We start from the raw sequence: 27,856 nt of genomic DNA on the forward strand, positions 1-27,856 counted from the left end.
TTTAGAAAATGTCCTACAATGTGCATTTATTCCATATCATTATACAAGGTTTCCATACAGTTATAACTCTTAAGACAATGTTTTTTCTTCACCATTGTACGTGGTGCCTAAATCTTTCACTTGAACATGGTGGAAATCCACATCGCGTGCTATCCCACGAGCTGTAACGAACTGCAAATGTGCCAATTAAAAGAAAACAGAAGCCTTAGAAGAGCACGTTGGCTTACAAACCCTTGGCTTTAGTGAATTCTGCCAGACAGGATCCGTAGTCTCACCTCATCATTAAACCCAAGACAAAATAAATTAGTGTTGGACAGAATTCTAAATTGTACAATATTGAATGAAAGACCACAGTGGGACCTTTTGTTTAAAGTAGCACCAATCCACACCTGATTGTGTTTCCAACATTAATCTTCCTGTTCATGTATCATTGGCACTTTGAGTGAAAATCTTTCTGCTTCAGCAAGGATTCCTGGACTAAGCATACTGTGTTGCTACTCTCTACGAAGTGTGGCAACGTCAACTTGGGAAATGGCACATTTAAATCATTGTCGCCTTGACACGGGCTTGCCTGTGTGTGTGTGTCTTTCCCACCCCTGATCTAGCTGGTACTTTGTGGATGTATCTGTGACAGTGGTAAAAGTAAATAAAAATGCATTTAAGGAGTTTCATGGTAAGCATGGTGTTTAAAAACAAAACAAAACAAAAAACAAAAACAACATGAAAGAATGTGGTCGCAGCTAAGGAGGTTTTCACATGTTGTTTAACTCCAGTAAAGTCTGATCCAGCATCTGGTGCATACTAAGGTTTTCTTCTTTGGCATGAGCCACTTTCTCTGTGGTGGGATTAGAAAATTAAGTCATGAATAGCTGCGCTTTGGACACAGTGGTGGTTTGTACATTTAGGCAGGCAAACATCAATCACAAACACAGGATGAGATGATTAGGGCCAGGCATGCTCGTAAGACATTACTCATTTCCAGACAAGGACCTACGAAGGGGAAGCTGTCTTGGACCCGAAGGAACTACAGGCACAGCAGGTTCTCACAGAGTGGCCAGGTGAACCTCCACCAACAATCCACTGAGGACAAAATGCAGGTGGGGTTGGTGAAGGTTCACTGGTCATGTGCCGTGGGAACAGGGAGAGGTGCTTGCAGCACTGAAGTTAACAGCAGACGTTTCTGAGTTACAGGCAGTTAAGGTCTGAGAGTTGTGTTGTAACACAGTCTCACAGAAAACAAAGATGACGTAAATAGGCTTTCTGACAACTTTTTCAATGATTTATTTCTGTTACTCATTAAAAAAAAATTACCAACACGTTTCATGCACACTCCAGTAGGACATTCTTATTATTATTTTCACAGTGCTCTATTTATTATTAGCATGACATTCTCACCAGAATCCAACAACACTGTTAGATTGAATAAAAAGCATACCTTTCAGACAATCAGGGACTTCTGACATGAACTCCTGTTTTCAAAAGCTATTTTGCCCAAGCATAGGTAATCATATTTCAAACACTATACCAGATACTTAGAAGTTAGAAATATGAATATGTAATAGGAATATATATTATATATATCACATCCTATATATAATATATATATATACTTATACCCATACACACCCCTCTGCTTTGGCTTTCTAACTTAAAGCAAGACTCAGTTCTCTGTAGGAAATAGAAAACATTTTTTTGGTCCTCATTATGTATCAGCTCAAACAAGAGGACCTGCTCTTGCAAAGATGAGTGCTGAATTGATTATAAACATTGATCCATATACACAGATGTAATTTTACCATAAAAGTGGTTTGGGGATTAAAGAGAACTTAATTATTCCAGATATGAGAGGAAAATGCAGGCAAGGCCAGCCTTTCAACTGATTCATGTTCAATTCTGCAGAAAGGAATCGTTTTCAACCCTATTAGGTGAAGGTATGACAGTCTTAGATTTCCTGCCCATGGGCTGCGTTCCTAGAATTCAGCCCAGGTTCTCTCCCACTTAAGTTTAATCCTCATTCAGGGCCAGCTTTAGTTGGTTAGTTAGGCGGCGGTTTTGCTCAAGTTGCTGGTAGAGTTCATCTGTACAGGTCAGCAAGCAGGTTAGCAGAAGAGAAGAGGCAGAAGGAAGAGAGGTTAGCTGGAGTTGGTGAGAGGGAGCTCGCAGACAGAACACAGAGGTACCTCGGGCGCCAGTCACTTGCTGAACAGGTTACCCTTACCCTGTGGTCAGCTGTCCTGTGCCCAGGAAGGGCGGATGGAAAAGGCCTGGCAGACTTAGGGAGAGCCAGGACGCCTCTCTTGGCAGGACGGGAGGGAAAGAGAGCAGCAGGATTCGAGGAGGAGGACAGAGAGAGGGTATGTTCCTCATGCATCTCAGTAAAACCACTGTGTAAACCGGGCTGAATGCAGCTTCTGGAAACAGCCTCAGGAACAGGGGCAGGGCTGGAGGCGAGCCCACTCCTTGCTAGGGTTCAGCTGAGAGCTTCCTGCGAAACCTCAACCTGCCCATTTCTGCTCACCTCTCGCTGGAACCCCTTTCATCTCCACTCCCAGGGCTGGCTTTCCTTTCAGGTAGCACCAAGAGGGGCTACCGCCGCTGCATTAACAGCAGAACTGAGCTCCCTGTCCCTCCCCTAGTTGCTGTGATACAGGGTGCAAATTCTGAACTCTCGTCCAGCCTAGATACAGGGCGTGTTACCCTACTCAAACAGCAAAAGAACAAGCATTTATCTCCACTCAAAACTGACTTATAATTTAACTGCTGACCTTCTGAAGAGGATGGCATTCTCTGGTGCTAGATGGACGTGTATAAAATGAATAAAATCTCAAACAGCCACATGGAGACCAGTGTGAAAAGCATTTTACACTCGGGCATGTAATCTGCTCACTTGGCAAGGAAGGCAGCCACTAGAGTCAGTCTGTATCTGGGGGTCCAGGGGATGCCCCAACAAGGACAAGAACCTGGCACTTACCATGAAAAGCTGGAGAATACATTATTGCTTCCAATGACGGTGACAACCTAGACCCACAAAACTCTAACTTAATGATCTTGAAAAGCGATAATCCTATGCCCCGGGGAAAAGAAAAAGGTTCCGTCTCTAGCCCCCAGGTCTGTGGGGAAATTGATCCAATTCTTATTTTAATTTTCTCTCATGTATGGTAGGAGATGGGGAATACGTTATATTCGTTGTGCTTTCTAGCTTGGAATATCTGCTGCGTTGTCTTCTTTGTCCATCCAAATTTTCTGAATATTCGAAACCCCAGTCAAATGCCACCTCCTCCAGGGAGCGCCCAGTCAGAATTACTGTCTCTATTCCTTGCTGACTCTAAATGCACACCATCTGTTAGTTCAGACTTGCTTCCCTCATCTATCTTCCCACAAGATAGCCAGCTCACTGAGGGCAAAGAACATTTCTGGTTCATCTCTTTACCACATCCTTCCTACCTTTCATGGTATCTTGCATGTTTGAGGGGTGCAAAATCTATACCCCACTAGCACATTCACACTATCGCGTGGGAGATACCACCAAAGGCAGGTAGGATGTCTTAGTCTGCTGAGCCAATGTACAGCCAAACTGGGATGGAAGAACTCTGGAGAAATCCCAGAGAATCTAGAGGGTCAATGTGAATGCAGCTTAAATGACAGCTGTCCCTACCACATCCTCCTTTGGACCTGCTCCACTTCAGCTGCCATGGAACTGGTGTGCCTGGAACACTTACATGTTTGCAAGTATTCTTCCCTCCTGTTCTACCTCCCCAATGTCTGGGATGTCTAGTGCCAAGCAATGCTTTTGGGGTTTGGTCCAACCAAGGCTCTTGCAGCAGCTGCCTCTACATATGGCCTGACCCTGTGAGCTAGAAGCCTGGGCCCCAACAATTTCTTGATAAAATCAAAAAGCTATTTATCCTCCTGTGCACCCATACCTTCTTGGGCTATTCCAGATTTGCCTTCCAATCCATCAGTTTCCCATTTCCCCTTGTAGAATATACTTATAGGAAGTGTGAAAATCTCCAGAAGGGCTTTCAAAAAACAGATGTGCCTCCAAAATTAACTGAACATCTGCTCAGCAGAACTTTCAGACTTGTCATTTTATCTATGGCAGAAAGCAGGGTTACTCAGAGAAGGGCCCACTTCTATTACTCTGAATTTTAAAAGAACAAGGCAGGAATCATAGTCAAAAGCAGGCCCAAGAAGCCTCAGGAAAAGATAAACAAGAAATTACTGAAGACTTTACACTCTCAAGGGAGAGACACTGTCTAAATTATAAATTTTTAAAAGTCCACTATACCATTATTAAATACACTTACCTCTTAAAAAGAGTGTTTTTACTCTCTTCTGAGGTTTTGTAGAGTGACTGACATTTTCAATTTGTCCAAATTTACTTGAATACAGGGGTATATAAACACTCTTAGGCTAAGAAAAACTATACACAAACAGATGAAGGTCACCCACATTTAAAACACAGGAGAAATATAGCCAGACTATTGAGGATGGAGAAATATTGGGAATGAAGAAATAAAAGTCCACATCATTTTTAAGTTCTAATTTTGTGATGTGTTATAAAAAAATCACTTAATTGCTGGTTTTGAATTTATAAATATAACTGATAAACTATAACTGAACAATTTCTACTTTTTTTTTTTTTTTTGCGGTACGCGGGCTTCTCACTGTTGTGGCCTCTCCCGTTGTGGAGCACAGGCTCCGGACGCGCAGGCTCAGCGGCCATGGCTCACGGGCCTAGCCACTCCGCGGCATGTGGGATCTTCCCGGACTGGGGCACGAACCCGTGACCCCTGCATCGGCAGGCAGACTCTCAACCACTGCGCCACCAGGGAAGCCCTCTACTATTTTTAAGGGGTAAAAAAAAAAGAACCAACTTTAATGGCTATGCTTTAAAGATGTTCACAAAAAAAAAAAAAAAGTTAATTACTACAAAGATTTACTGTAAGTACAACCCCTCCTAAAGAATACATGATGCACTTAAGAGTACAAAAATAAATCTTGACTTGAACATAATCGTATGTTCCTTAAACCTAAGAATGTCATTTCATGATCAAAATGAAGGTGACTGAGGAATGAATATACTTTTAAAAAGCTTTAACTGTTCTTTGTGCTGTAAAAGGATGATCAACGATAACCTCAACTTACACTGTTTGAATCCACATTCCTTTTCACCTTTTCTGATATGTAAGTTCCTAGCAATGTGGGGTGGCAGCCACACCCTCCCAAACAGGACTATCTAAACACCAACACAGAGGGCTCACCACATCCCAACTAAACATCTGGCAGAGGAAGGCACTGCTCAAGGCAGATCTTCCGGCTCCAACAAGCAACATCCCCTGTGCAGAGGTTCTCAACCCGTACTACATACCAGAGCCATCTCAATCCCTAAAAAGACACACATGCCCAGGCCTCACTCTAACGCTTGCAAACCAAAACTCTGAGAGGGACCCAGGCATGGGTATTTTTTTAAAAGTTCCGCAAGGAACTACTGTTTTAGAGTCTCTTGGTATTAATGTATGATGTTCAGAATCGGGGGGGGGGAAAAAAAAAGAGCAAAGCAGCAGCCAAAAATTAACCCTCATATGTGTGATGAAGATTTGGAGTTTTATTCAGTGTTGAAACTAAAATGTCAATAAATAAGAAGTAAAAAGAATAGCAAACAGAAATAGCTTACACAGTGTTTATTTTACACTGCAATGAGGAGCTTCTGTACAATAGGAAGCACAGTGTGTGCCTGGCCCTAAGGCAGGATGTGGAAAGAAAGAACCAGGGTCAGCTGGAGAACAGACAAACTGCAGAACTCAGAGAGGAGGGACATCCAGCTTGATGAAGGGGTCGTGCGAGAAGTGAAGCAAAGAGACTTATCTGCATGAAGAGAAAAGGTGGGAGAAAAAGGAAAAAAGTGGCACAACGGAAAACAGGGAAGCTAAACTAACAGATGAGAGGAGCATATGAAACACAGGTAAGAAGCAGACATGCAAAACCCGCTGCCAGCCGCCACCTACAGGACAATGTCAATCCTTGCCCACCAGTGTCTGGACCCGAGGCCAGCACAAGCCCCTTCTGGGGGAGTTTCATTGCAAAAGACCCATGAACAGAACTTAAAAACAGATTTTAAGCTAAACCCACCTTTCAGAATATTTAACCATACTTAATGCTAAAAGCTTTTCTCATAGAATCACCACATTTTAGCACTGAGAGACAGATGATCTGATCCATCCCCTCATTTACAAATGAGGGAAGAGAGGATGGAATGCTCTCTAGTTTCCATGGTGACAGTCATGTCTCAAGGGGTAGTGTGGCGATTCTATAATCTATAAGGCAGAAGGCACTTGCCAACACTCTTCAAGCTACCATTTTTCTGCATGGGTAAAGGAATGACAGGTGGGCCAGGAAACTGAAATTTCCAGCTTACGTGGAATTCAGTGCCATCTTATGAGATTAAAAGGAAGCCTCTGTGAAACATTCCAGGTTAGAATTTAGAGGGGCAGATCCAGCTTAACATTCAGGTTTGGTTAGTAATATGTAAGTTAGTCTTGTATGCTCCAGGTTCGCATGAGATTAAGACTACCCTACTCCACTCTTACTGCCCAGCAGTAGTAAAAGCTGGGCCATTAACTCCCAAACTCATATAACACAATCTGTGTTTTATGTCCTATTTCTTTGACACAGGTTGTGGTGTTTGTATGTTAATTCTTTTATATAAACAGAAAATTAAAGGCTTGGCTACCCGGCAGAGGGTTCATTTCTGTCTAGAATCCTTAAAAGGAAAATGTGACTTCTTACAGCAACATTCTTTATGCTGTTCTGGATCAATTTCCCTTCTCTGAGAGCCTCAGTCATCTGACAGTGTTGGGTTCCTTAAATTTATTATTTCTTTTACGAAAAATGTTCACATTGTATTTAACTGAATCTCAGGAAACCGCCTTTTGATATTTCTTGGGAAATTCCTGCACAATTGCGTGGCCTACCAATTCTACTTGAGCCTAGTTTAATTTCCTAAAAGGACAGTGCCCAAGTCACACATATTCCAGTTCACTGCTTCATGGGAACAATCTAGCTGAGACAATGTGAAATAAATGGATTCTGAAAGGAAAATGGTTTTGTATAGACAGACAATCTACTTGGCCTTTATGTTAGTAGAATGTGAAAAAACAATGACTATCCTAGATTATGCAAAGACAGTGAGCATAAAGGTGTAAAGATGGAGATTCTGGAGATACAGAAGGGAGTGGTGGCGAATTTATCATATTAGCATGAGGGCACGGGTGTGAGCAGGCAGGGTGGATGAACATTTACATGGAAGTCATATCGTTGAGAGCGTGGTCCAGCTCCTCGCTGATGGCTTTGTACTTCAGTTTCTGAGCGTACAGCTCGTCTATGACCAGGAAGTGGAAGGCAGAGGTGCAAGGACATGGAGAGTGATCAAGAGATGGAGGGTGAGTGAGGGTGGCATGGACACCATCCCGACACAGCAGCAAGAAAAGGGCAATGCATGAAGGAATTGGTGCCGCAGCAGGTGGCCAATGCAGGAGGCGTGCGTTTTGTTTTTAATAAAATTGAAACAAAAACAAAAACAAAAAGAACAAAACCCATTAGAAAATAAAACAAGAAACTCAATATGAAAATCATAACAAATACGGCAGGTATATCAGTAAACCATGTTAAACCCTGAACGAAACCACACAAGGCTGTCTCCTGGTTGGGAGAGGGGTAACAGAACATCTTTCTTTTATAGAGCTATAATTTCATTACACTGGAGTAGTCAGCCACCTGCCACTATAAACAGTGGAAAAAATATCCAAGGGCATTGTTTTGAAGAAACAATTTGTGACTACAGTCTGTAATCCTTATCTGGCTCCACCCTGAAACCACTGACTTCCGGACCAAACTAGACCACGGGGGTATGGATTTCTGGGCGTCATCCAGACTACTCCTGTGGTCTGCCCACTCAAGCTGCCCTGGCTGGTCCAGGAGGCTTGAAAAGCGAGGAGAGCCACGCTTTTTATGGTGTTGCTGTGCCAAGTCTGCAATTCAGTTCTTCTTCTGATGAAGGTTTCATACTCTGCTGCAATTTGGCAGATTGTTCTGCAACCATTTGTCATTTGCTCTTTTCCACCAGCTTGGTTATCATCTGCACCAACCTCCAGTCCCTTCTCTAGCCACTTCTGCCTTTGATGTATATATTTTATATATTTTTTTCTTTCTTTTTCACAGCCTCAGAGTTCAACATTTAGGATTTCTGAGAGACAGAGAGGGTGTCACTAAAATAAAACCTAAATATCTTAGTGGAGAAGTGCTGAAGTATAATGTCAAAGTGTAGTGCCTTATTACCCTCCATTCCCGTCAGGATACACAGCACATGCCAAGATGATTAGTAACTTAAAAAAAAAAATCCAAACCCTTACACTGAATTCGCACTTGGGGGAAGATAAGTTGTGCCTAAAAACAAATCCATACCATCCTGGCAATAATGAGATACCACTTAAAGACAGAAAAGACACCAGTCATTCTCACCTATGACCACCTCACTCAGTGTGAGAAATAAACCTGCCACACTTCTGAAGAGTGTGCAGTAGAGCCGCTTGGCATCTGCTGTTACAAAAAGAGATGGGCCCCGTCTGGTGGCTAACGGTCATCTGGTGAACAGAGAGTTTAAGAGCCACGGAATGAAAACCCCAAAGGGCAGACAGGAAGAATGTGCAAGAGCAAAGAAGTGTATCAAGGAGGACGCAATGATTGGAAAATGACTTTGCCGGGTCACTACTCAGCCATAAGGATTAAGTTAAAAACAAAACTTAAGATCTTACCTTCTAAGTCATCAATGCTTTTCTCCAATTTAGTTACTGACCTCTCTGCAAACTCGGCCCGAGTCTCAGCCTGCAATAATTCAATTTATTTCAATCAGAATTGGGAAGTTTTAGGCTTCCAGTAGCTACAAATATAGAGAAACTAGAGAATGAAAATCAAGCCTGGCACCCAGGAATGGGGTCTGAGACCACCTGCCAGTCAGTCACCACAGTGAGAGGTGGCGAGCACAGCTCACTCTCCAAGACCACCCCTGAAAATCCCTGGATCATTCTAACTTGAAAATGAAAAAGCCCTGAACAGTGCCGTAAAAACAAACTCAATCCAGCTGGCTTTGTGCACAACACCCTTAATATTACCTCCTTCAGCTTGTCAGAAAGGACCTTGATCTCTTCCTCATATTTGTCTTCCTTCTGCGAGTACTGTAATTAGAAAGAATGTTCCAGATGTCAGGCCATAGTTCACCCTATACTGAGGTCTTCTAATACAACGAAAGTGTCAGCCCAGCCAACAGATGTTGAGGATCTCTTAGGAGGTAATGGAGCCTCTGATATCAAATGGCATACAACAATGCATTCTCTGTTTTCCTGCCTATTGTTTTACATGGGATAAGAACAAGATAACTTATCCATTTGGCACTTGGTTTAAATTAAATTGTTACAGATGACTCACATACTCAAAATAAAATAGATTCTCCATTAAAAAAAAAAGAATCTGTTATTGATAATCATCAGGAAATTGCCTCAAAATGACGCCATTTGCTAAAGTGTCTAAAGGATTACTCCTTTCCTTGGCAGGGCCCCAGGAGAGAAAAAGGGGGTGTCTCTAGAGCAGCTCTTAAAGATGCCTTTCCCCCACGCCGTGCTCCTGGCCTACCTTCTCAGCCTGAGCCTCCAGTGACTTCAAGTTGTTCGTCACAGTTTTCAACTCTTCTTCAAGCTCGGCACATTTGCTAACGTTTTCGATCAGAGGTAGAAAGGGTGGGAGACAAGCCAAAGGAAGGAGGAGAGAAAAAGGAGAGGGATGGGAAAAAATGAAAACCGAGTCCTAGAGAACAAAGGGCTGCCTTAAAGTAGCCAAATCATCAAGGTACTAAAACGCTCAATTTTGCCATGGACACTGCTCCCGACACAGCAGAAAGGCAGGGTGACAAAATCCAACAACCTCGAAGTGTGATAATTTGGCTTCTTTTTTGGCTGCACCAAAGAGCATTTATGAAGGAAAAACAAAGGAGTATAAAGGACCCAAAGAAAGCACTTAAAGCAAGGTATAAGATAGCAGAGGGTGTAGTGAAGGTGCAGTCGTTATAAAAATGAACCAGTAGGCATTGGAAGCTGAAAGACGCCTGGGTTGCAGTTAAACCTAAAACCCATCCATGAGCCATCAGTACCTTATCCTCTGCAGCCATTAATGCTTTCAAGGTCTGATCCATTATTCTTAATTGTTCTTCCAGCTGTCGAACTTGGCTGTTAGTGGACACAGGAAATGCACAAGGCCATTCTCAAAATCAGTGTGCAGGTAAGGCATGCAGTGATACACGCATTCATACATAGACACCCCACGCAAGTCCTCCGTGTTCCATACTCGTGGCTCATCCACGTCAAATGAGCACTTAAGGAGCCCGGAGCTGAAACAGGTAAATGTGCAGCTGCCAGAAGGTCATGCTGTTTAGTCACTGCTCCGCAGCACCCCACACACAGCCTCCTGGCGCCGGGCCCGCTTACCCTTCTGAGAGCTCAGCCCGCTCCTCTGCACGCTCCAGGTCACTCTCAATGATGACCAGCTTACGGGCCACCTGCAGCAGAACAAACACAAAACACACACACCATGGGGCTTCCAAGCTCTGAGGAGGGGTGTGGGGTGAGGACTGGATCCATCAGCCCCTAGGAGTCCTTGCCTCCAAACAAGATGATCCTCTTTCCCGTGCACTGGAGAGAAGCGACTCTCCACCAGGCGTGGCCATGGAGAGGAGGCCAGAGGCTTCTCCTCACCAAGACCCAGCGTGGTTAGTTATGGGTGGGCTGGCTCATCTTTAGTCCTACCTAGGTGAGGCCTGTATAGTTACATAGCATCCAGACCAAGTGTGGAAGGAGGGAGAGAGATGAAGTTCACAATCTCCAAACTAGCAGTGTGATGAGACATACGCCTTTTATGATGAAAAGGCGGGACTGCAAGACAAGACTGAAAATAATCCTGAGAACTCCATCCAGCTAGAGCTCTGTACCTCGACTTCCTCTGTGTGCAGCAGGCTACAAATGCCAACAGAAACAGCAAGAGAGGCTGACATGAGAAGCTGCTGAGGTGACTAATGAGGTCAGTGGAAGAAAGGACCAGAGAGAAGGGATCCTAGGAAGCATTTCAAAATTAGCGGGCATAGTGTAACCTGGAGATGGGAGATGATGATGACGAAGAGTCAGTGCTGTTTCAGGATAGCCATAGTACATTAAGGGAAAAACTAAAACCTTAACACAGTCATGTGGGCTCTGTTATCACACAGGAGGTTGCTTTCATGGGGCATGACCAGGAGGTGATTCACCTGTGAACCTTGAGGAGAGAGGAGGACAGACAGAAAGGCCTCCATGAATCTAGGGAGCAAGTGCATGGTCTGTGTCTCTACACTGAACTGGGCTGTGCCAGGTGAATCACACTAGGGAGAACTGCTTGTGTGGTGACAGCATGAGAGGTCCCTTCCACAAAACACAAGAGGCCCAACTCTCCCTTCTCCTGACCAGAGAACTTTTGTCCTGGTCTTTGTGTGTGTGTGTTTGGGGCGGGGGGTGGGAGGAGGCATGGGGGCACAAAAAAAGCTTTGGTCTTTCCCAGTGCAACTGATCCCCTAGCAGATCAAAATTGAGAACCGTTTTCTGGGGACAAAGGAACTCTGCTTCTCAAAACCACCCATTTCTGCTAAGAAAGCAGATGGTTTCACTGAAGAACGCAAGGCTGTACACTGCTCCCCCGCTCCTGGGCCCCCGCGGCTGGGAGTCCACAAGGCCTTGGGCCCCAGGATCTGACCTCTTCATACTTGCGGTCGGCATCCTCAGCGATGTGCTTGGCCTCTTTCAGCTGGATCTCCTGAATTTCCATTTTCTCCTCGTCCTTTTGAGCTCGGCTTTCAATGACTTTCATGCCTCTGAAAAGGATAACATGCAGGAAGGCCCAAGATTTAGAGGCGACCTCCACGAACTCACCCTGCACCACAGTGGTTTGTGAGGCTCCGTGTAACTGACAGACCGAAACAGAGCACAGAGCTACTTTTATCTTCCAAACCATGAAACAAGACTTTCTAGAGCTGAAGGCAGAAAAGACATACACTTCCCTCTCTCTGTTTATTGTGAATGAAAGGTTACACTTTTGGTACTGTTGACACTGTCCAGGCAGCTAATGTGAAATGAAAGGTACCATGTGAGGATCCTGTTTGAATGTGGGAGGCATGGGAAGGTCAACAAGCTTTACCTGCTATATAAATAATGGGACTTCTGCCCTTTTCTGGTGGGAAGCTTCAGCTTAAAAATGGACCAAAGTTAGAACGAAAGCAAACTTATCTTCATGTACTTCCCTCCCACAAAGAAAGTAGCTGTTCTTACCCCTTTAGCCACAACTGTAAGTATTAGATTGAAGCAAATGAAATTGCTGGTATTTGACCACATCGGACCTGCAAAAATGGCAATTTCATATGGGTTGACCTATATTTTAGAGAAGAAACTGAGTTTTGCCTATAATAAAACTCATAATAGAGGTGTTGAGAGGCAGGACCAACACCATCTTCTATGCTGATGTATACGTTTGGATCCTTCAGCATGGTGGTAAGTTTTAGAAAATGTTAATTGACCTATATTACAGATTTATGCAATAACAAATTATGTTAAAACGGGATTCGTTTACCAAAATCTAACTAGGCAGTAAGATAAATAAGTCACTTTTTTTTTTTTTAAATGAAGCACTACAGTGTATTTTAGGAGACCTGCATCTTGGCTCGGCCATAAATTCTCTTTGAGAGTTCGGGCAGGCCATACCAGTCTCTGAACCCTAGTCTTCTCATCTGTAAAACCAGGGGACTGGAGTAAATGATCTCTAAATACCTTTTTACTCCAATGTCTAACACTGCCAGACTGCCTTCCTTTCAGGTTCACTAACAAGTGTATTTCAGGAAGAAGCCAGCCACAAAACCATTGGTTATATGTACACTGTAAGAGATGATGAGTCATCTTTAAGAATTCCAAAACTCTTGATTAGAAAAGAATCAATAATCAACAGTGAATAATGAGCTGAAAACTTCAGCTAAAGAGCTTCTTTAATCCTAAAGTCTGAAATCATTCTTTATCCATGGTGGCAGGGGGCAGAAATGCACCTCAAAGACGGAGAAATGGACAAAATGACTGACTGCATGCACCTGCCCAGGTCACAGCGCAGAAACACACTGCCAGTGTCTGAGACATCACAATACTTTGTCATCCCTCGAAGGGCAGAACTCTCTCTAGTCTTGTGGAGTCTTTCTTGGAGTGCTTCCAAGTAATATGAGTACAATAACTTGAACAGTTGAACATGAGAGAAAATGCCTGGTGGAATACACGATGGCTGATATGGCCCTGGTTTTCCTTTACTACCACGAGGCTGAATCTTGGGGTAATAAGTCAGGTAGAGCCAGGTCATAGTGGGAGCATGCTCAGCAGACATGCAGATCTCACTGTACTTACCTATGCACGTGTGTCTTATCGGCTTTACTAAGTCCAAAACGATTTACTTTTGTGGATCGTATTTCTGTTTTATCTGTGCTTTCTCTTCCTCTCATTTCTTGGGCTCTTTGACAACTGACAGCCCATACTGTATTTACCTCGGCCTAAGCCTCCTTGGTATATTTCATGTTTTTTAACATCTTTATTGGAGTATAATTGCTTTACAATGGTGTGTTACTTTCTGCTTTATAACAAAGTGAATCAGCTATACATACACATGTTCCCGTATCTCTTCCCTCTTGCGTCTCCCTCCCTCCCACCCTCCCTATCCCACCCCTCTAGGTGGTCACAAAGCTGATCTCCCTGTGCTATGCGGCTTCCTTGGTATATTTTTAAATAAAGTCATCTTTTTAAAAAAAATGCATAACTGCTCCATGGTCAGTAGGAATTAAAGAACCAAAACACATCCCTAAAACCTCCCGTTTACACGTCCATCTCCCTCGCTGGGTGGTGAGCTCTAAGAGAGCAGGAATGGCGTCTTTTTCTTATTTGTAACCTTGGGGTTTAAAACAGTGCTTTGCACAAAGGTGTCCCACTAATGTTAAATGAACAAAACCATTAGTTGCACCTGGATCAAGTCAGGAAATAGTGCCACCAAGGTACTGTAAAATTCTTAGAGGCCCAAGATCAGAGAAGCCCTCCCGTTCCACCAGGAGGAAAGGCTGTGCTAACAGGTGGGCTGGACGAGGGGTCCTCACCTCTCACTCTCGTCTGCTGCCTTCTCGGCCTCCTCCAGCTTCTGCAGAGCTGTTGCCAGACGCTCCTGGGCACGATCCAACTCTTCCTCAACCAGCTGGATGCGTCTGTTCAGAGAAGCTACGTCGGCTTCAGCCTGGATAGAGAGAGTGAAAGGCGTTTCAGTGTCGGAGAGAAAGTGAGGGTAGTGCCTTCAGGAGGGGCTGAAACACTGGTTCCAGATGGGAAGCCTGGGCCCTGTGGTGAGCCACCCTAAAGTGCGTTACAAGCCCTGGTCAACTCTGGAGTTGTCGGATACGTTCATCCATTGACATACCCAGTGAATGTCCACCTTGGGGTATATGCAGATCCACACACATCATCCTCATCGGACAAAGCAACCATCAGCAACACTCTCTCCCTTGGTTCTCTTCCTCCACGGATTTCAACACGCTGGCTTTACCTGCCTGTTAAGGGGGAGCTTCATCACAGCCACCTCACTCGGTGGGGCCTGAGGTGTGGACAGAGGCGATGGGACTTACCCAGGCTCAGTCACACAAGACGAGAGCAGCACAGCGAGGACTCGGACTCGGGAGTCTCAATTCTCCTTTCTGCTGATTGTGTTCTCAAAGGGGCTTTATTAAATATTTTAGGAACTAAAATATTTTTAAATTCAGTGGTTCTAAAATATACACCATACAGAGACACAGCAAAACCTAGCAAGCCCCCTGCCCTTCAGCACCCCTTTAGAATAACTGGTCACACTGGAAGAGGGCCAAGACAAATTTCCCAAGCGTTTGTGACATACGCCTACAGGAATTTCTCACAAGTCAAGGTTGCTACAAAAAGAGCTTCAAACTCCTTAGAAGAAAAGCAGTACAGATACTGTTTTTACTTGGTATCTGTCTCTGAAATAAGATGTTTCTTTTTGGGAGATACAATGGTTACCTACAGTTATGAGCATTTGTTACTATAAGCCTCAGCACACTTGCAAGCCTGGACCGGTCCATTACATACACTTGCATTGATGGCTGTTTAAACATTATGCACGTAAGTGAAAGACAGAATTTGTTAATCTGGTACTGTTTCCTCATCCACTCTGAATGTGTGCTTTTCCTGGGGTGATGGGGTTTTTAGGACACTTGGAAGTTTTCTAAAAACTACAACATGCACTTTGGGACTATGCTAGCTCTCTACCTACAGTCCTGTCTTCCTTACTCAACTGTAAGCTTCTTATGTGCAAGGAATCACAATTCACTGCACAGAGTATGGGCTCAGTAAAGGTCTACTGAACAAAATGAGTAAAACCAACCTAATTTAAACAAAAGCAACTTTTTTAGTTTCTGGACCCATGATACACAGTTTGAAATGCACATGTAGTTAGAGTCTACGATTATGGCCTTGAAGTAAAGGAACACGAGAACATTCTGCTCTTTGCTCATCTAGATTTGTAAAATTTTAAAAGTCAAGTTCTCTCTGGGAAAGAGAGGTGATTAGGGCATCTACAATCATGGTGAAGGACTTTTTATAAAAACATGCAAATACACTTTTATCGCTTCAAAAATTAACTATGGGGCTTCCCTGGTGGCGCAGTGGTTGAGAGTCCACCTGCTGATGCAGGGGACACGGGTTCGTGTCCTGGACCGGGAAGATGCCACATACCGCGGAGCGGCTGGGCCCGTGAGCCACGGCCACTAAGCCTGCGCGTCCAGAGCCTGTGCTCTGCAAGGGGAGAGGCCACAACAGTGAGAGGTCCACGTACCCCCCCCCCCACACACACACACAAAATTAACTATGTAGTAATAATTGGCTGTTGGAGGCAGGGAGCAGGGGAAAATGTGAAATGAATCTGAGGTCAGTTAACAGTTGCACTGGCCCACAAAGTAGATCACTGCAGGTACACAGCTAGTAATGGGCTCCACCAGGTCTGGCAGGTGAATGTTGGGAGTTTTTTGGAGGAGGGATGAGGGTAATAGGGATAACACATTTCTTAAGTATGGAAACTTTAGAAAGTTTTTAGTCCCATGTAAAAAAACAAAACAAAACGAAACCGGAAGGAGGTATACATTAAGGGTATACTTTGGGATCAGGTCAGATTTCTTTTCTATATTTTCCATTTCTAGTAAAATTCTATTCATTTCATGAATGGGGGAAAACAAGCAAGCAACCCTGAAAGCTGAAAACTAAAATGAAAAGCAAAACAAAAACCACCCTCCAAAACACCACCAACAAAAAAACCTCAGCAGAGTGTCTAGGTCATGTACTCAGAAGTATTTTTCCCCCTTTTCTTAAATATCCTTGTTATAGGTGCTGCAGCCAGAGAAATGTCAACAAGATTTTCAAAACAATTTCTGTAGCCACCACACTCTAAGCTTCCTGTTCTGTTTTCGATCTGGGCCCCAACCTCAAGGACTTTGGACTCACAGAGAGGAGACTGTTTATACTCCGGGGAAAGAACCCTCCAGGTGCCAGGCCAGTCCAGGTCCCTGGCCTCCCACACACCTGGGGCATCAGAGAGTAAGGAGACAGCACCCCATGTTCGTTCCTGCCTCTGCACGAAAGATCTCCCAACCTGAGAGGGACGCCCATCAATCCAAATCTTCCCTCTTCCCTCTTATTGCCTCCACTCTAACCGTTCTTTCCCTTAGCTCTGGATACTGTTTTATAAATGTCATTAACTCCTTTTCCCCAGGAGCATTTTGTAGAACCTACATTAGGGGTTGTGCCCTACGGAAATACCAGTCAATAGGCCTCGTATACGGCACCAGAACAACAACTGGTAATGGAGACCTGTTCTAGGAGCCAGGACAGGGGCAACACAGAGAACAGACCTGTGGGTGGTCCACAAAACGGGGTCTAAGATGTTTAGCTGGAGGGGTCCCTAGGCATTGTCCAGCAGTTCCCACAACTGGCTGGGTGTCCAAATTCACCAGGAGATGCATATTAAAAATACAAATTTCCGGGCTTTCCTGGTGGTTCAGTGGTTAAGAATCTACCTGCCAATGCAGGGGACATGGTTCGAGCCCTGGTCCGGGAAGATCCCACATGCCGCGGAGCAACTAAGCCCGTGCGCCACAACTACTGAGCCCGTGTGCCTAGAGCCCGTGCTCCGCAACAAGAGAAGCCACCACAATGAGAAGCCCATGCACAGCAACGAAGAGCAGCCCCCGCTGGCTGCAACTAGAGAAAGCCTGCGCGCAGCAACAAAGACCCAATGCAGCCAAAAATTTAAAAAAAGAAACAAAAACAAAACAAATTTCTAGGCCCCATCCCTAGAGATTCTGATTCAAGAGGTCAGAAAGGAGGACAGGAATCTGCACTATAAAAAAGCAACCCCCCCCCTCTACCCCACCCACCATCCAAAGAAGCTGGAAAATCCTGTGGGAACCACTCATCTAGTTCTTTGTAGAAGAGAAAATAGGAAGAGGGAGGGATCTTTGACATGTTCAGGTCACAGCCATCAGCGGCAGGTAAGACTAGCACCAAAGTCCCCTGGTCCTCAACGTGCTGGCATGCCTGCCTCCCTTCTCAAGGCCTCCTGGAGCCTCATGGAAGCCCTGGAACTGGTGGTTCTCACCTATGGAGTCTTTCTGCTTTCTGACGTCAGAGCAGCAGGTTCTCTACAGCCACCCTGACTCCAACCCCCTACCTGAAAAAAGGCCTTCAGCGAAAGAACCTAACCAGGACTAGAAAAACGGTTACTGTACTGAATATCATCCGCTAAACAAGTCCTCTCAATCCATTTGGAAAAAAGGTGTCGTATAAAATTGAAAACATCATCAAGTAACACCAGGGCGGTACCAGCTCACACAAGGACACAGAGCATTTGTTCTCAACCCCAGAAACCAACGCCTGCTGCCCCAGAGGTTTCAGAGCAGGATGGGCAAAGGTGCTTGTAGGTAACAGCCCAGATCTGAAAGCAGTGTCTGGGGTGTATCGATCTCTATGTAAGCTTCCCCCGGGAAAAACCTGGGCTCTCACTGGCTTCTCAGGCCTCACCATACTGGTCTGATCACAACTTAGTTTGGTTCTCTAGAATTCAAGATATACTCAATTCCATAAATTAATTAAGGACACCCTTATTTTCACTTTTTTTTTTGGTGGGGGCGGGGCGTGGATTATGCTCTATGTTCAAAAGGCCCACATCTCTCACCTGCACTAGCTTTTATCCCCGGTATGTATTCTCTGAGTTCTGAGGCTTATTTAGATATTTTCTAAGGTTCTTTCCATCACAGCACCTGGGCAGTTTACTTAAGACTTAGCTGGCTGTTGCCTGTCAGTACAAACCCTACAGACACATGACCATCTGTTATTTAAAAAGCAGATATAAATAACAAGGCATTTGGGAAGGGTCAAGACCCCAGACGCAAATTATTTCCAGGCATGGAAGTCACCCACGTGTACTGGGTTAGCTTCTAACGACAGCTCATGTGTTGACACTGCTGGTGAAGTCTTTGGGATGCTAGTTTCTTTCATTTCAAAAGTGCTATTGGGTCCCAACATGTAATGAACTACTCAGAAAAGAGACTGCTATATTAGTAAAGGTTACCAACTGTCTTCCTGCAGATCTGTTGTTAAACAACCACCAGGCGCTCTACACGTGTGTCTTAGAGCTGCATGTGCCCCCCAATCCCTTCCACAAGGTACCAGCTACCTAAGAAACTACAATAGATATCAAGGCACGCCCACACAATATAGCAAAATGTTACTCCAAGTCTGACTTGAAAGAGAACTTTTACAGGGCCTAGATTTTCATGAAATCCAGGTGTTCTAGCCAATATAACTAAAGGCAATTTAAAAATAGCAATGATTTTTACTTTAAAAACAAGTATTTCTGTGAGGACAATTAAGAAGAAATAATTGTAGGAGAATAATATTATATCCTAAAAATGAATCCTCTGGAATGTATGTTCAAAGTCCTACCTGAACTGGAGTACTGCATGGGATGATCAAAGGTCAGGCCTTTTTATTTCATGCGAACTGTAGATGTACAGAGAAAGTTTCACCCAGTTTACTGTGTAAGACCCAAGTCCCTATAGCCAAGTTAAGCTTCTGCCCTTATATGGTAAGGAAAGGGGAAAAAAACACGGATGACATTAAGGGGCACTCCCATGGATAAGAGTTAAAAACAATCTCTCTATTGCAGCAAAGCCTGTAACTCACGAGGCATTTTTGTGTAATGAGTGAGAAGTGATGTGAACAGGGTATTGTAGTGCCTTCGCCTTGCCTATACATGAAAGCAGAAAGCCAGAGTATATGTACACTCCAGCTACTGCCACCCTGGCGGGGGGGGGGGGGGGGCGATGGGGACACAAAATGCACTTTTAGATTCCTGTTTTCAGAAATATTTACCAACTCTAAGGAGGGGAGGGGCTGGGAATTTTTGTAAATTGGTTTTTCCTGTGATTTAATGAAGTTACCAATTAAGAACCTACAGGCTGCAACTGTTAAGTGCCCTTGTTTGCTGAGTACCATCCAGAAAGAAGGAAAGCAGACTGCCTTCTTCCTGCTCCCTCTTTGATAAGGACAAAAGACAAACAAAACCCTAGTGGGTCACAAGACCTGGAGTCAACCATTACACCAAGCAAAGTAGCCTCATTCCAAAATTTTGAAGGGCCCACACACCTTGGAAAAACAAACCAGTATAAAAAAAAGGGATGGTTGCTTTTTCCAAAGTTAAGTGCTGGTTGTAATAGGGCCAATTAACTACAGCCTGTCTGAATCTTTGAGAATGTGAATTAGGGCCAACTCTCCAAATATTTTTTGCAGTGGCTCATGACTTTGTCACTAAATTTTTATCCTTGCTGCCAAGAGAAACTGTGACTGCTAGCTTAACTCACAGCTATGCCTGACAACTACCAAGAAACCACCTTCAATTAGCTACCTTTAAGTTCCAGTTTCATAAGTTAGGAACACCTCTCAATCTGAAATTCTTTCTTCAGTGGTCTGACCCAGTCCTCAAGTTGCCGTCATAAAAAGTTCTGTGCCCATCCAATCATCCGGATGGACTATTTTCAAAAATCACTTAAAAATTTTTGAAGCTAAACCACTTTTAATATAAAGCTTTGAAAAGAACGAAAGCATTATCTTTACCCAACTGGCCCAAGAAGAGTACTGTCATAAAAACTAAGCCCAAAAGAGAAGGTGAGCAAAATAGTAACAATGTGCCCTTCATAAAATTTATCTTCTGTGTCTAATATCGATCACCAGGCCAACAGTCCATAAGAGGCTTTCCTGTACAGGACCACATATTCCCTTTCTTAGCAGGGGGAGGGGAGTTCTACTGACTTCCACCACTAATACTACTTCGACCCACCAAACATTCCTTCCAGCCTGCCTGTGTCCTCTCTCCGTTCAAGTTGAAAAAAGAAAAAAAAAATTGATTAGAAGCATTGAAGTGGAGTGTTTTAAGATGTAGTGAAATGAGCAGCCCATCTTTAAGACCCTTTGATAGCTGGTGAACTGAAAGCAAAGGAGCAATGAGCGATGCCGAGTGTGGAGCAGTTCTAATACCAGCTGATGCAAGGCACTTACTCTAGTGTGCTAAGCACCATTGCAACTTCCTTACACACACTTTTCATCCTCACAACAGGCAGGTACTACCATTACCCACATTTTACGGTCGAGGGACTGAGAAGTTAAATGATTCAAAACCTAGCGGCCTGGGCCCAGAGTTCTTGTTCTTATCCATCATGTTCTATTGGTTCTAATGGTTCAAGGACAACTGCGAGCCAGAGAGGGAGTCGGAATTCATTCATTGCCTGGCCAAATTGAGAGACATCCATGGGACCGCTGCTGTCTTGTCCTCTACAGAAAATGATCTTTTGCCTATTGATTTCCTGGTTCCTGCCTATTTTATCTGAAACTTCATCTAGTTAGGCCTTCCTTTCAAGAGGACCCATTTGCTTCTAAGTATTTTATGCAAAACAGGTCTCATAGCTTCTGCAGCCAGCCATAATGCCATTACATACACCTCTCAACTCAGAATACGCCTCTATTAAGCACAGAAGGACCCCACATGAGCGCTTGTCATAAAATTCCCAAGGTGTTTGAGTATCCTGATTTAACACACACACACACACACACACACTCAAAAATCAACAAACAGCAAATGCCTTAACTACCTCTGAAATCCTGTTCCGGTGTGCTGGATGCATTTGCCTTAGTGGAAAGGAAGGAAGCCAGGTATTACACTCAACGTGGGGGAGGGGAAGCCGGCGGGAGAAAACACCCAATAATCGTAGCTATTTGGCCAACTTTTTCGAGACTCGGTAACAAAGGAACATCTACCTGTACAGGAGAACTTGGGAGGAGGGATGGTTAAGAAAGGGAAGGGCAAAGGGCCGCATACTAAGTCAGAACACGCGCTGTCAGTCTCTCAACCACCCCCAGAGAAACAGGCTTTCAAGAAACCAAGGCTAAACAGGGATGGGGGAGTTTAGCATCCCCGGGCCCCAAAGCCAGACAATGCCTCAGACGTGACCTGTTAGCGCCCTTCCCAAAAGAACGGATTTCCAAAAGAAGGGACCTCTTCCGTCTCCACTCTCCGAGTAAATAATACCAGCAGCGCAAAGGGCACATGCCGGGGGACCCGAGACGCCGGGCCGAACGCGAACACCCCAGACATAGAGTTCCTTCTGGGAAAGAGCTGCTTCCAGAACCTTCTCAACACCACTAACTCTCCCTCGGTTCTTTAGACCAACGAGATGAAAAGGGCTGAAGTGAACGGGCAGCGCCCCTCCCCAGAGCCCGACACCTGCGGGCCCAGGTGCGCCCCGAGGCGGGGGGAGGGGTGGCGGGGGAAGGTGGGCTCCGGGGGGCCCTGCAGGGCTAGGTGGAGCCGACTGGGGAGAAGGCGCCTCCGGGGATGGGTGATGGGTGGGTCCCTTACGGTCTCCCTCAGCTTCCTCTCGTAGTCCAGCTCGCGCTGCAGGCTGCCCGCGCGCTCCTCCGCGGCGTCCGCCTGCTCCTGCAGGCTCCGAATCTTCCTCCGCACCGCCTCCAGCGAACTGCTCCCCGCCATTGCGCCGGGCGGCGGCGGGCCGGCAGGCTGGCGGACTGCCCCGGGAGAGGCCGGCTGCTGCGCTCCTGCCGCCGCTGCTGCTGCCGCACTCCGACAGCCCGGCCACCCCGCCCAGGCCGCGGCGCGCCACAGCAGCGCCCCCTGCGGCCCAGGCACAGCCCGGAAGTCGCGACCTCCTAGGCTGCGCAGGCGAACCGCAGGCGGGTGCGCGAGAGCCGGGGGCGGGCCCAGAGGGCGGGGCGGGGCGCGCGCCGCGGACCCCGGGAATTCTCCAACCGCGGGAGGCACCGCGCATGCTCGCGGCCGCGGGGCTGACAGGCGCTGCGCGCAGGCTGCCGGGGCACCTGGTGAGCGGGAGGGTGGCCAACGCGCCCAGGGTGTTACTTCGACTCCCAGCGCCCCTCCCCTGCGCCGTGGGGAACCCGAGTAACGGATTTGGCTGCAAAGGGCGACGGTGCCGCCTGTTGGCGGCGGGAGCGCTCCGCTCGGGACTGCCAGTTTCCCATGCCCAGGAAGGAGAGAAGCCGAGCGAGGGGTTTGGGGCTTGAATGTACCCCCAAAGGGATTGTTCCTCGATGTAACGAACCCCAGAACACAAGATCCTAACCACAACTCTCCTTCCCTCCAAACTCATGAAGGGAAAACCACTAACGTATTGCATAGAGGTTAAACCTCCTAAATGCTGTCTCCCTAGGTTAGAATCTGGCTTTTGGTTCTCTCCTGGTTGTGTGACGGAAAACAACTTGACTTTATCTGTAAAAGCACGGTTAATAGTAGTACGTTTCTCATAGGATTGCTGTGAGGATTATGAAATGACAGAAAGCACTAAGCACAATACCTTGTACGTAGTTAAAATGATAGCTTTAGTTAATAAATACACAGGCACTGTCTGAAGAGTCAGGCTACGGCCTATAACCAGCTGTGGGACCTCAAGCCCGCCAGCCTATCTGGGACTTACTTTCCTTTCCACAAAAACAATCATCTCAAGGGTCCCTTCTAGTTACAACCTTCTCTGGTTTTAGATCAGCCTCTGAGATCTTCTGGAATCTGACCAATTCTGGGCCGGACTGAGATGTCTTAAAAGGCACACCAAGGAAGGCTACAGAACCCTATGAGAGGGTCTGGCTACAGCTGGATGAAAACCAAAGCGGACACAATCTTTGGGAACCACCCTCTGCCAATTCTCCCCTTCGGCTACGTTTTTAAATGTCTTCTAAGTCTCACAGCTTTCTTTCCTCACCTTTCCCACAGAAGGCCCTTCAAGTCAGTTCCTATGTGTTTAAGTGTGGGAATAATGAAGAAAAAGAAAACACACTTGACAACCCCCTCCTACGCCAAAGCCCTAATGAGGAAGCGCCTTGCTTTTCTGACTCATTTGCTATGGACTTTCTCACAGCCTCCCTCTGCTGAGACTCTCACAAAGCCCAGCATGGGCCCTCACATCCTGTAGGTGGAGCCTCTAGCTTTGTTTCCACACAGTTCATCTAGTCAGGAGGGAGGTCACAACTGCTTCCCTAAGAGTACAGACTGGGGGCCTCCAACTTTGAGGGTGGGAGAAGGGGGCATCTGGGAGCCTCCAGGAGAAGCAGAAACTGCTGGACAGGTGCAAATGCTCTAAGCAGCCAACTAGTGACTTAATGTCCTGCTTTTCAAACATCTGGGAAAGTCAGTTTCAGGTGAGTTCATTTTCACACTGATGTCATTATACAAGAGTTTAGGACAGTTGTTCTCAGCCTTGGCTGCACATTGGAATCACCTGGGTATTTAACAAATACTAATGCCTGCATTCCACTCCCAGAGATTCTAATTGGCCTGGGGTACAGCCTGGATTTTAAGTTTTAAAACCATCCTAGGTGATTGTTTAGGTAAGGTTGAGAATCACTGATTTAGAAAGCAAAGACCTACAGGGAATAAAGACTTACATACTGCAGATGTCAGAGACATCACAGTTATTGGGGAAGGGGTTGGGCCAGAGAGAAAATGGAGCGCTTGATCCCCTTCAGCCTCACTTATGTGGAGGGAAGACAAAAAACTCAAAACAAAACCATCAGAGATCCGACCTTGCAAGTTACAACCTTTCAAGCTAGGAAGAGCCCATTTCTGGAATAGGATCTGTAAAGTGTGTTGGTAAATTAATAGAAAAATGTTTTTAGTAGTAGAAAAATGTGAAAATGTTTTACATTGGTGAGTAATAGTGCAATGTCCTAATACAATTCTACCTCAGGAAGTTGACCTCTCTCCTACCTTTCTCTAGTGACATCTGTCTCTTCCTCCTCAAGTCTTCACTATTTTTACTAGCTAGGAATCACTCTAAATATAGCATTTCTTCACAAATGTCTTGCACATCCCTACAGATTCCAAACAACCTAAAATGTCTTAAAGGGGAAGATGATCAATATACTACCAAAAAAAAAAAAGTGTACCATATTAGGGATAATTTTCCAGTGGAAAGAAAAGAACACAGCTTCAAAAACCTCCCTCTCCTCCTGGCTCCGCCCTCCCCCACCGAGCTGGCTTTAAATATCCTCTTTGCCACTTCTGCCTCACCTCATTCCAATGCACCATTAAACAAGACTTTTCAATAAAGACATGATAGAACCACATAGTTACAATAATTATGATTTTTTTCCCCTTAAGATCGTAGTAGATTTTTCTCCTTCTCTTGCTTTCAGTCTTACTGGGCTATTTTCAAATTCTCTGCATTCTTTTCCTTATAAGGAATATCTCTCCTTGATCTATCAGCGGCTCTTTTGAAAAAGCTAAATAAACGTCCTGCTGGAGAATTTCGGGGAGACAGACATCCTCCATTTAACCATATACGGAGCAGACATCTGATCTACATTACACAAAACTGGCGCAGAGTTATATGCGTTTTTTTTGGCTCTTTTTCTAAAGCCAGGTAGTTTGTAACTTAAATATTTTACCTAAATCAGTGTTTCCCTGAACCCCCTTTCCAGGGACCTTGCTTTTCACTGAAACTTTCTTTTTGTCAGATTCTAAATGTCCTGTGTCTGGATCCCTCATTTACAAAGCACACTCGGAGATTACATTTCGTGCCTTTCATGTCACAGAAAGCCTTACTGATTTCAAGACCCAGATCCTCCAGCAATTTACACTTTACTCTCATACAAAAAATTCTGCTGCTGCACTTGGTAGTTCAACTTTCTGGGCATAGGTTTCCCTGGTGCTCATACATTCTTGAAATAGTTACCAACTTCCCAACGAATTCTTTCCTAATTGGGCCTCTAGGCTTAATTAGCTTCTAGAATGGTGTGAAAAGAAGTCGGTCCTCTGGAAATCTAATGCTTGTCTTGACTCATGCAGCAGAAGAGGCAAGCTCTTCGGCTAAAAGGATTCCAGAGGGCAGTGGACAAAATGCTGGCAGAGCTTTTGTGGTGTGTGCATCATCCTTGAAACTATGTGGTGGTTGTCAGCGGCTGACAGGTTGGGGTGGGGTGAGCAGGAGAGTCGGGGGCAGCTAGCTCACTATACCATATAAAGCACTGAGCTATATATAACTCCCAGCTTACTTTCTGGATCTGGTGCCCTCAGACTGCAGACCCAAGCAAATATCGTCTTCCCAGGCAGATCTTAAGGGCTGGATTAAGCTTCCCTAGTGAGTAAGGAGGCCTCAAGTGTTTCTGTGGCCCACCATCAAGCTTAGCCTTCTAAGTAGCACCATGCCATTTTTTCAGTGCCATCTCTAGTCTGTGTCCTGACTAGACCCACCACCGAAAACCAGGCCTTGCCACCCACCAGAGATGGCAAAAGGAAAGACAGTGGAGAAAACTAGGCATTCTGTTTGCACAAACCTCGGTGATGACACCTCGGAGGTTTTCTGCCACCATGGAGCAGGGTTCACCTCCAGAGTCCAATTTCAGTTACTGTATTCTTCCAGCTTCTCACCCACCCCCCTCCACCCCCAGGGGTGGGGGAAAGAAGGAGAAAAAGAAAGAGGAATGGATGAAATAAAAATGAATGTGTGCAGTAGCAGTCGGAGGCAGCATCCAGTGCTCTGGGCCACGGCAGGCTGTGTGCGGGTTTCCAGCAAGAGGAGGTGACCCTCCTCCATTGCTCTCTGGCCCCTGTGGTGACCCCAGAGCGGCCACCAGGGCAGGAGGTGAGGGAGGCAGTGTGTGCGTGCACTTACGTCGGTGGCCTTTTTCTCCGCCAGCTCCAGCTTCTCCTGGGCATCTTTGAGAGCCTCGGAGTATTTGTCCAGTTCATCTTCGGTGCCCTTGAGTTTCTTTTGCAGCGACACCAGCTCATCTTCCAGCTGGGAGTTGGCCGTGGGGGACGGGGACGGGAGGGGGGGTGCAGCAGGCAGCGTGATCCCGCAGGGGAGGGGTGTGGGTGCACAGAGCCAGAAGGACAGGGACAGCGGGAGAGAGAAAGGGAAAGACAGGGAGGGAGAGAGAGAGAGACAGAGTTAGCCATTCGTGCGCCGCGCCGCGCGCCCAGGGTACCTTGGCGGCGGCCTCATCGGCGGCCAGGAGGCTGTCCTCTGCCTTGTGCAGCTCCTCCAGCACCCGGTCCCGCTCGTCCTCCGACGCCCGCAGCAGCTTCTCCTTGGCCGCTATGTCCTCCTCGAGCTGGGGGGCGGCGGCGGGCGGGCGCGGCCGGCCGGCACGGACCGGGTGTTACACACACACACACACACACACACACACACACACACACACACAAAACACGGGCACCGAGTTGGCTGGGGCCCTTCGGGTGTGAGGCGCCGCCGAGTTGGGGTTCAAGGGTCCCTAGGTAACCCTCCTCTCGCGCGGAGCCCACTCCGCACCCCACCCCAGCCCCCGGGGCGAGACTCCTGCGGAGGTCTCAGCGGGCTCAAGCCCACAACTTGGGGGTGCAGAAAAACGCCCCCGTCTCCCCGGCCCGCCGTACTCTCTAGTCTGTCCATCTTTGTTTTTAGGAATAAACTGTGTGACTGTCCCTCCCCCCTCCCTCGCGTCCCCCCTTCCCAGTTGAATGTTTTATACTCCCCAGTCAAAAAGTCCAGAAGAACTTCTAACACTTTCTGGACTTGATTCCCTTCAACCCTCCTCCTCTCCCCTGCCCCCGAATCCAAAACTGATTTCTCATCCTGAGAATCAAGTGCCTCTAGGACTTGAAGGGACTTCGCGGGCTCTGGGAACCAGAAAAGGGAAATAAGCGTCCCCAGACGAGAGAAAAAGTTAGAATAAGCCAGAGTCTCGTTCTTCCCTTCCCCCTTCTCAGACGCCCTGGAGTGGGGTGGCTCCCCGAGTCCTCGGAGTGAGGGGCCGGGAAGGGGTGCGAGGCCCGGGTCCCGGGGCTCGGGGGCCCCCGGCGGGCAGAGCGCGGGCGACCGGCCGGCGCAGGGCCGGAAAGGCGCAGGCAGACCTGCTTGCTCCTGTCCTCCGCCGCCTTCTTATCGGCCTCCGCCTGCTCCGCTCGATCCAAGGCGTTCTCCTTGTCGAGCTTGAGCATCTGCATCTTCTTCTTGATGGCGTCCATGGTGGCGGCGGCGAGCGGCCCTGGGGCTGCGGCGGCGGGAGCGGGGAGGCAAGAGCGCGGTGGGGAGGCCGATCCGGAGTGCGAGCGCACAGCCGCCTGCTGATCCCAGATATGTACTTTCCCA

At 46.4% G+C, this 27,856-nt stretch overlaps 1 protein-coding gene across 21 annotated transcripts; it reads right to left on the bottom strand.

The window, feature by feature from the left end:
- Window positions 1-27,856, bottom strand: TPM1 (tropomyosin 1). Of its 21 annotated transcripts, none has more exons than XM_079913036.1 (10): window positions 27,619-27,853; window positions 26,712-26,837; window positions 26,396-26,521; window positions 14,246-14,379; window positions 11,827-11,944; window positions 10,536-10,606; window positions 9,688-9,763; window positions 9,171-9,233; window positions 8,814-8,883; window positions 1-835 (listed from the first exon to the last, which is right to left on the bottom strand). In XM_079913036.1, the coding sequence occupies exons 1-10, from the start codon at window positions 27,730-27,732 to the stop codon at window positions 753-755; spliced, it is 981 nt and encodes a 326-aa protein (XP_079769162.1). In that variant the 5' UTR covers window positions 27,733-27,853; the 3' UTR covers window positions 1-752. The 21 variants fall into 21 exon arrangements, with proteins under 21 accessions (XP_079769162.1, XP_079769175.1, XP_079769174.1 ...); XM_079913037.1 differs by lacking the exon at window positions 1-835 and adding an exon at window positions 5,668-7,381 and having other exon boundaries at window positions 27,619-27,856; XM_079913038.1 differs by lacking the exons at window positions 1-835; window positions 9,688-9,763 and adding exons at window positions 5,668-7,381; window positions 10,202-10,277.

This window comes from Stenella coeruleoalba (genome assembly GCF_951394435.1).
Source record: "Stenella coeruleoalba genome assembly, chromosome: 2".
Classification (NCBI taxonomy): Eukaryota; Metazoa; Chordata; class Mammalia; order Artiodactyla; family Delphinidae; genus Stenella; species Stenella coeruleoalba.

What these genes read in the sequence shown, in the direction of transcription:
- TPM1 (XM_079913036.1), bottom strand. Translation starts at nt 27,732, where the DNA reads ATGGACGCCATCAAGAAGAAGATGCAGATGCTCAAGCTCGACAAGGAG. An exon ending in CCGATGAGGCCGCCGCCAAG is followed by an intron (nt 26,522 to 26,711) that starts GTACCCTGGGCG and finishes GCCAACTCCCAG; the next exon opens with CTGGAAGATGAGCTGGTGTC. An exon ending in AAGCATTGATGACTTAGAAG is followed by an intron (nt 836 to 8,813) that starts GTAAGATCTTAA and finishes ATCCCACCACAG; the next exon opens with AGAAAGTGGCTCATGCCAAA.